General features: G+C 32.0%; 1 protein-coding gene across 1 annotated transcript; it reads left to right on the top strand.

The window, feature by feature from the left end:
* Window positions 1–3,642: 3,642 nt before the first annotated feature.
* Window positions 3,643–5,900, top strand: LOC147566620 (F-box protein At3g07870-like). Its single transcript, XM_086668531.1, has 2 exons — window positions 3,643–3,983; window positions 4,510–5,900. The coding sequence occupies exon 2, from the start codon at window positions 4,514–4,516 to the stop codon at window positions 5,660–5,662; it is 1,149 nt and encodes a 382-aa protein (XP_086524657.1). The 5' UTR covers window positions 3,643–3,983; window positions 4,510–4,513; the 3' UTR covers window positions 5,663–5,900.
* The last annotated feature ends 3,293 nt before the right edge of the window (window positions 5,901–9,193 follow it).

Below are 9,193 nucleotides of genomic sequence, written 5' to 3'. Positions count from 1 at the left end.
GTTGGAGTTGGTGGTGGTGGTAGGATGCGGGATATGAAAATTAGATATCAAAAACAAGCAAACCATGAGAGAGAAAGAGCAAGAGTGATAAAAATCAAGAGAGAAGAAGGATGGAAAACGAGAGAGAAGGAAAGTAAGAGAGAATGAGACAAAAGGAGAGCAAGTGAGAGGGAGGAAGAAAGAGATGGGAGATAAGGAGAAAATACAAAGAAAGATAGTGGAAAAGAACGACGGTGGTCAAAGGTGGTGATAGTTAGAAAGAGATGGAGATAAGGAGAAAATACAAAGAAAGATAGTGGAAAATAACGATGGTGGTCAAAGGTGGTGATAGTTGGAGGTGGTACGTGGTAGTCGGATGTGGGGAAATGAAAATTCGGTATAGAAAAGAAAAATATACCCGAATTTAGACTCAAAACAAGACTTCCCCTAAGTCAAATGTAACTGACCGGAGTTTTTATTCCCTACCCACTATTTAGATGCCCTAAACCGTCTTCCTTATTTTAGCTTGGGACTTGTAAGGTCTCAATTTTACATGGTAGAATCTAGGGAGATTTGCTCTTTGGACACCTTTTTATATAATTAACTTGCTGTTTGAACTCTTGTTTTCCAATGTTATATTTTGGATTCCCTTTTGACGGAATCATTCGAAAATATTTCGTCTCTCAAGTCATATTCTAAATAATTCCCAGTTCACCCTTATATAATCAATATTGTACTTTGCACCCCCTAGTTTAACTTATCTTCTTCTTCTATCTTTAACTCATCTTCTTCCTCACAACCCTAATCCAAAAAGTATGGCTAATGAAATAATGGTCTTGCCCTATTGATGTTTACTTCACTCATCTAAGCAACTACAAAATAAATATCAGATTAGTTTTGTTTCTATAAAAAACTTGAGTACGTGAAATCAATTAAATACTCAAGAAGATATTCATATGCAAAAATATTAAACTCCACAACACAAATCCAATACTAATGTAAGAAATAATTTTGTAGGTTGACCATTTGTACCACAGTGCTTTTGTGAAATCCAATAAATCAATTTCTCTCTAGCGTACACATTTTGGTCAGTGATTCTCTCTCGAGCACTCCTCTCATTTGTTTCAATGGTACGAACAAAGACTTCCGAAATGTGTAAAACCTGATAATTGATGAAGGTGTTTACAGCTGCTCTAATTAAGATGAAAAAGCTTTCTAAGTTTAATGGAGGATTATCAGATGATTCGGATTTAGAGAGAGAGAAGAAATAATAAACAGGTTTCGGTTACTGACGATAATGAAGATAGAGGTTACTTTGACTAGAAACGTGATTGGAGAGAGAAGGTGGGAGATAAAGATGGAAAAGATATTTAGGGATTTTGAAGGTAAATCTGTTTTTATATATAAGGAAGGTTAGTTTAGGTATTAAGATTTATTATGTATTCTAGGGATTTGTGTTTTCTCTCTAGATGTATACAAATGGACTAGATATCCATTTAAATGAATATTTTGGGTTTTAAACCCTTTATGGGATTAGAGAAGACTAAAACTATTATTAAGGCCCGTTTTTTGGTCTATACGCTCAAAATTTCTTATTTTAATTTGTAGTAAACCAAAATATTTTTGGGGTTGAGTCAATAAATATATTTTTTCCATAAATTTTAAGAGGGAAAATTTATGGTCAAAATTTATTCTCAATATCTCATAAAATTTATGGTCAAAATTTATATTCAATATTTATTTCCAAAATTTATAATTGTCAAGACCAGCATAACAAATTAGTAGTTCTTGTCCTAAAAACAAGATTCACTTCTCTTTCTCTCTCTATGTTCTTGCAACGTTTCCATCTCTACAAAGTATTTTGTTTGAAAAATCATTATAAAAATTAGTATATGTTGATTAAATTTCGTATCTTCTTAAAATATTTATTTAATTCTAACGACATACTTAAGTGTAACACTTTTTATCACTAGATCCGTGGTGCTAACTTCTGAAACTAACAATTCAATAATTTCATAAGAAGCAAATGAAGCCACTAAATACCATTATATGCACTTATTTGATAGTTTCATATGAAATAATTAATTTATGGTGTGTTTGGTTGCAGGATTCCTAAGTAGGATTCCTATCCAGTGGCGAAGCCAGAAATTTTTATGAGTGGGGGCACTTTTTTGTTATAGTTAATGAAGAAGAAGTGATCGTAGTGGAAGAGAAAAGATTAAGATAAAGTTTTTCTTTGAAATTAGATGAAGATAAAGTTTTCTTTCTAATAACGTACTCTATGACAAACAGTGTAAAAAAGACAACTTTGAAGTCCAAACTACAAGTCACCGAAAAATCCGACAAAGACAAAATCAAAATTAGGATAGTTGCTTAGAAAAAATAATCATCTTTACGAGACTATTTTATTTTAGTTGGTCACTTTTAGGAGGTCAAAATTGATTCATCCCACTCAGTAAGAATCAGTATTAGTTTCAACAAGAAAAAAAAGAATCAGTAGTAAGCCAGACATGCCCTTTGTAATGTATTATTAATGTAGACATTTTAGAAAAAAAATGGGTAAGAGTCGTAGAAATTCTTCCAAAAAAATGTCGTGGCTACTGGGAATGGATTCCTTGACCTCCAAGTTGTAACTTAAGTCTTTTACCAACTAAGCTAGGAAACAATTCTGTTTAAGAGATGGAAATATATATATATATATATATATTTTAGATATCGGCAAATACAACATAAACGAGACACATCGGGGTCGTGGGGGCCTGCGCCCCCACAGACCCCTATGTGGACTCGCTCCTGTTCCTATCAAAAGTGGGATTTGGTAGGAATCATGAATCCTTGGTTTGTTTGGCTACCAAGAATCATAGGACTTTTGAATCCTAAGGATTCCTAATTTCAAAATTTGTATTGGACCAAAATCCCACCCTACCCCCTAAAATTTGCTAGGATTTTGGATTAATTTATCCAAATTTCAAACTTAAAATCAACAAAAAAAATTATTTCCTTCAACAAAATAATTATTTTAAAATATATATTTTTTTTAAATCATTATTTTTCCCAAAATTTAGTTTTTTCTCAGAAATTTTTTTTTTCTCCAAAAATCAGATTTTTCCCTGAAAATCATTTTTTCTTCAAAATATTATCTTTTTTTCCAAAATCAATTTTTTCTCCGAAAGTCATTTTTTCCCGAAAAATCTTTTCTTTTTTGCAAAAAATCATTTTTCTCCAAAAATCAATTTTTTCTCAAAATCTGATATTTCCTCGAACGAAACGATATTTGAAAAAACGACTTTTGAGAACAAGGTTTATTCAATAATTTTAGTTGCCAAACAAACCAAAAAATATTACTTGGATTCATGAATCCGTGGAATCATGATTCCGTCATCCAAACACATCATTAATGGTTTCGTCGAAACCAAAACCACTAGATAAATGTTACCCAGTTCAGTTTCATCTCCACAAAAAAATAAAAACTCTCTTAAACAAAGAAGTATTTTTTCTATTTTCTCAAAAGAATATCTTTTCTAGTCTATAGAGTTTAATGAAAATCTACTACTTGTCGACTTCGATAAAAAATTCTCTTGGAACGAGAGAGGACTAAAAGTAGAAATGACAAAAGCTTCTAAACGAAATAAGTAGTGTTGGGTTAGGTGGGTGTCAAAAATCGAAATAGGTCAAATATTGAGGGGTGAACCAGAGGGTTTGATCAGAGTTGGGTACTTAAGGGGGATTAAGAATGTATTTAATAAGAGAAAGAAAGAAAAACTAAAATCTAATAAATTTGAATATCTGAAAACATTCTTGATTCCTCCATTCTTGATTCCTACTAACTCATCAAATCATTTACCCGCTTAGAGATTTCTCCTTCTCTATCGTCTTCTTCTTGTAATTCTTCTCTCTTTCTCTCTCTATCTCTCTCTTCTGATTCCTCCATTCTTGATTCTTTCATCGCCAAGAAAGTGAAGTTCCAGCCTACTTCTGTTTTTCTGCAAACTGCATATTCTGCTGTAAGTTTTTCTAACCCTTGTCATTTTTATGGTCTGGGTGATTAGGGTTTATTCATTTACTAGTTGAATTCACTACATTGTTATTAGTTCTCTCTCTCTCACACATTTGTGATTTTCCTTCTGCCTATTGTCACTTGAATTGGGTTCAAGAGGAAGAACAAAAGATTGTGGTTGTGTTTGTTAAAATGCCCAATCGATATTAGTATTCATGTTAAGCTCATGCATTAGAAATGAATTGATAAACCCTAATTGCACAAACATATGGTTTCTTGATATAGTGGTTGTTAGACAAACTCTGTTGGAAATTTCAAAGTTTGTTAATGCTTTCTTGAATTAAAAGATGGGGGGAGGGATTCTAGTAGCTTTAAGTCCGTTAAATTTTTAGGTTTTGAGGATGTTAGAACTTGTTGAAAACCGATTGAATCCAGTAATTCGATCTTTATGCGCCTCTAGGTGAACGATGATCTTTGTCGCAGAATGTGTAAGTAGGTGAGTAGCTATAACTTACGAATTTTCATCTATTCAGGTCGATGGCGAACAATCCTCTTTTACCAGATGATATCATGATAGTCATACTTTCTCGCTTACCACTCAAATCAATCTTTAGGTTCAGAGCGGTAAGCAACACATTGCGAAATCTCCTTCTTAGTGCTCCTTTTGCTTCTGGGCACATGCATCGCCAATTATTGGATCAGAGCAGAAACTCTACTTCTACCGAGGTGGAATTCCTTGTCCGAACTGATAAAAAGCCCGGAATTACTAATCAACTTTACTATGTAAAATATGATGAGAAGAATGAGCGACTCTCTTACGAGAGAGTTAGAGAGATCAATGATTACCATCCGCATGACATGTATGATCATTGCATTGTTGGTTCATGCAACGGTTTGATTTGTTTTTCTCAAATCAAATTCAAAGACAACACACGCACGCACAACCAATGTCCAATAAGCATCTTTAATCCCATTACAAGGGAATATGTCAATCTTCCAATATACACCATTCATTTTGATAGAGTAGCTTATGGGTTTGGTTATAATCATCCTAAAACCGAGTACAAGGTTGTTATGATCTACTACAATATCAGAGATATCGACAAACCCTCAATTGGACAGTGTCAAGTTTATACTCTTGGCAGTGAGAAAGGGTGGAGAAATAAAGGAGAAATTGAATTTTCAGCATCACATAATTATTTGTTCGGTATCTTTGCTAATGGAGGTCTCCATTGGCTTGAGAGCAATGGCAATGTTGTTTACTTTGATTTGGCAGATGAGACGTTCAAATTTATTCCTTTGCCGCCTTCTGTATTATTACTTAATCGCTTACACCTCTGTCTACTTAAGGTATTGGAAGGGGATTTGTGTTTAGTTGATAATCAGAACCTTGGTTACACAAGAGTGTGGTCACTGCACAAAACGAACAATGAATGGAAGCCCGAATTCATGATAAATTGGAGCTGCAATTTTGGTAGTAGGTTGGATGTTTATGTTCCTTTCTCGCGTACGAAACAAGGAAAAGTTCTGTTCCACCATAATTTTCGTTATGTCATTTCGTGTCACCTGAAGTATGCAAACATCGTAAAACAGGTTCATATGTTTTTGCCATTTCATGAGGCACACCCTCACATTAGAAGCTTTGTTTCTTTGAAAGCCTTGGGAGAAGTTGGTGTAAGGTCTTAGCCTAAATATCGAGTATTTGAGTGGTCATTGATCGTGTATAAAAAGCATGTATTCGGGTTATCCTAGGGTTATGAGCCACTGTCTTAGTAGTTTCTTCTTTTTTTTTTTTGGATATATGTTGTTGTTAATTCATTGTTGTTAATACAGTGTTGTTTTGCTTGTACTAATACATGTTTTCCTAGCATTTTTTTTTGAATAAAGCTTTCATATATAAAACATCCCATATTTGTTACAATGACTCAAGGACTAAAGTTCAAAGTAAACAGATAGAAGGGTGATAAAAGTTCACTGAAAGGACTTAGAAAGCAAACTGCTCAAGTCAAGTAGTGATTGTTTTCCTAGCCTTATTAGCCACTGTTTTAGTAGTTTTTTATTTTTACTTTTATTTATTTATACACACACACACCTTATTGTTGTGCCTTTATCCAACCATAATTTTCGGCTCATGTGTTTATTGCATCTAAGAGCAAGTCCAATGAGGGTCGGGCTGAAGGTCCCCAAATAATTTTTCAACCATGGAAAAAAAATCCAACAGCCAAGATCTTCTCTTATTTTTTTTCGTTTTTTTAATATAATTAGTTTTAATTTTTTTTCAACTCTAAAATAACCTTCCACATTAATAATTAAAATACATTGAGCGAAAGTGTCGGTCCCCGAATAATTTTTCAACCTTGGAAAAAAATTATTATTTCGAAAATAGTTCAAACACGTGTTTTGTATATACACAAAACCGCACACGTTTCTCGCACACCAACAAAAACGCCACACACGCATTTCTCACATAAATAAATTTTCGGCCTCAATAGAGGTTGGGGTTGGAGCTGAATTTTTGAGGTTGAGCTGAAGCCAAAAATTTTGAGTGAAAAAGTGGTTTTTTCGGCCTAAGACAGACTGCCATTGGATTTGCTCTAAATCTGAAGTGGCTAAATTGAATGTGAATTTTAGAGTTGTTTTTACTCTAAATTGGTGTGTCTCAAATTTGTGTGTGAGATGTTGGGCTTTCATTTCATACTTGATTTAAAGTCGAAAATGAGACCAAAATAAAATATGAAATGAAAAATATGTCCAAAGTTTATATTTTGGTGGACTCCACGCTTCAAGTCATTTATTTTCTCTCTTTATTGTCTTTTTATAAATATATTTAATTTATAGTAAACCAAAATCTTTTTGTGGTTGAGTCAATAAATATATTTTTTCCATAAATTTTAAGAGTGAAAATTTAATGGTCAAAATTTATTCTCAAAATTTATTTTCAAAATTTATAGTTGCCAATACCAACATAACAAATCAGTAGTTCTTGTCCTAAAAGCGAGATTCACTTCTCTTTCTCTCTCTCTCTATGTTCTTACAACATTTCCATCTCTACAAAGTATTTTGTCTAGAAAATCATTATGAAAATATATGTTGATTAATTTCGTATCTTCTCAAAACATTTATTTAATTCTAACAACATACTTAAATGTAATACTTTTTTATCACTGCAGTCTAGTTTTCATAAAAACATAATGTAAACTGATTTTATATTGCTGACATTTTCCGTATTTTCTAACATTTTATTGATTCTATTAGCATAATATGCGTGACATATGTTATGAATTAGTTAGTGTAGGACCAACAATGCTTGGTTGGAGTGATAAGAGGTATAAACTTCTACTTTAGAGGTCAAAGGTTCAAGGCATGCTGAACAATGAAAAAAAATAAAAGTTAGAGTAGGTGAATAAAAATTTAATTATTTATCTAGCATCTTATTGATTTTAACAGCATTCTTAGATATAACAAAATTTCAAAAAAAAAAAATCTAGCATTTTATTGATTTAAAAAACACAATTATATACTTACACTAAAAAATACTTCTATGTTTTTAAAAGGGTCCACGGATTTTAGGCCCAAAATAAAATTCAAAAGGAGATTAAGGTCCAATCTTTCCAGAAAATGGGATTTTAGTCATTTTCCCTTTTGGAAGAAACATTGTTCATACATAATATGTTATGTATGACACATATAAAAAAAATGAAATAAAGTATGAAACTTTAACAATAAATAACACGCTATTTATGAAAGAAAACAAGAATCAATAAACAGAAAAACACTGTAACTTTGACATCTATACATACTTTAACTATACTAAATCTGTTTTGTTGTAGAAATATACGTAATTGGGAGTACTAAATAACGTGTATATTCCGAAACAGATAGTAAGTTTGAAATCAATCGAAAAAATTTGAGAAAAAAAGAAAGAGAATTTTGGAGATTGGTTTTCAAAAGTGAGTTTTTGCTTATATAAAAGGTTATACCGGGTATTATGATTAAATAGAAATGATAGAGATATATTTTTTCTATAGAGATGGGTCAATTTCGACTAAATATCAATTATAATTATTATTTTGGCTTAAAATCCTATATTAATATTAGGGTGGACTAAATGTGTGTTTAGGTGTAGATTTTTGGACTAGAAACCTTATTTTTTAAACAACGTACGTGATAAATCGACGTAACAACAACATAATAATGTATGATATGTTTTCTGACTTATTTACATTATTTTAGCCAATTTTAACAAATCTCTAGCATTTCCTTGATTCTCATGTATCACTTAAATTAAGAGAACAACATTTTAACCAGTTCTCTAGAATTTTCTTTATTCTTATTACACGAAATTCTTTTATATTTTTACGGGGAATTATTCAATCATTGAATGAATTTCACTGATGCATTCTTATGGTTGTCACCTTACATGGAAATAACCAAGCCAGATGCTTGGGGTCCAATTTTCAGCCACCTCGCTCAAGAGTTTGAGGGTGGGTTCAAGCCTTCCGAGATGCTTTGCGGTCAATACTTGATTAGAGCATGTGAATAAAAATTTGATTATATCTACCATTTTATTGATTCCAACAACATACTAAGGTATAACATGTTATGTGAGTTAATTAGTTTATATTAACAAAATTTTTAATTTTTTCAAGCCATTTATTGATTTTAACAACAAAATTATATCTTAGAATAAAAAATTCGATGTTGTTTTCATTTACAATATGCATGTAAATTGACATATATTTTTCTGACATTTTTATTCTTTAAAATTATTTTATTCTTTTATGATCTTTGAGATGAATATACGAAACTGAACGTGCCAAAGGCACACGGGTCATACCTAGTCCAAACAAAAAATAGGGTTTACTAAACTGAAATTTTGTCAATAGGTCAGTTACAATTCTATCCATCTATGTTGCAATTTCTGAAATCTTAAACTGACCATGAAGATGTCAATTAGAAGATTCTTAAAATTCGTCAATCCATCGGTCACAATCTCTATCCGTCTATATTCATCGATTTCTCCTTCTTCATTCTTAAATTCCTCAATCCACCAGTTACAATCTTTATCCCTATATAAACCGACTTTTTCTTCATCAGTCATCACCATATTCACCAACAGTCATAACCGTTATCGACGACCACCACCTTCACGAGCACCCATCAGGCCACCACGACTAATCTCATGTATCATCCTCTTCTCCATCTTATTTATCTAGA

The sequence above is a fragment of the Eschscholzia californica genome, unplaced genomic scaffold, assembly GCF_041429995.1.
Source record: "Eschscholzia californica isolate CP2 unplaced genomic scaffold, dmEscCali1.0.p SCAF_1, whole genome shotgun sequence".
Lineage (NCBI taxonomy): Eukaryota > Viridiplantae > Streptophyta > Magnoliopsida > Ranunculales > Papaveraceae > Eschscholzia > Eschscholzia californica.
Note: the sequence above shows the minus strand (reverse complement) of the source record. Positions and strands in the feature narration are given on the sequence as shown.

Bases quoted from the DNA above. Each gene is read 5' to 3' on its own strand.
- LOC147566620 (XM_086668531.1), top strand. From the start codon at position 4,514: ATGGCGAACAATCCTCTTTTACCAGATGATATCATGATAGTCATACTT.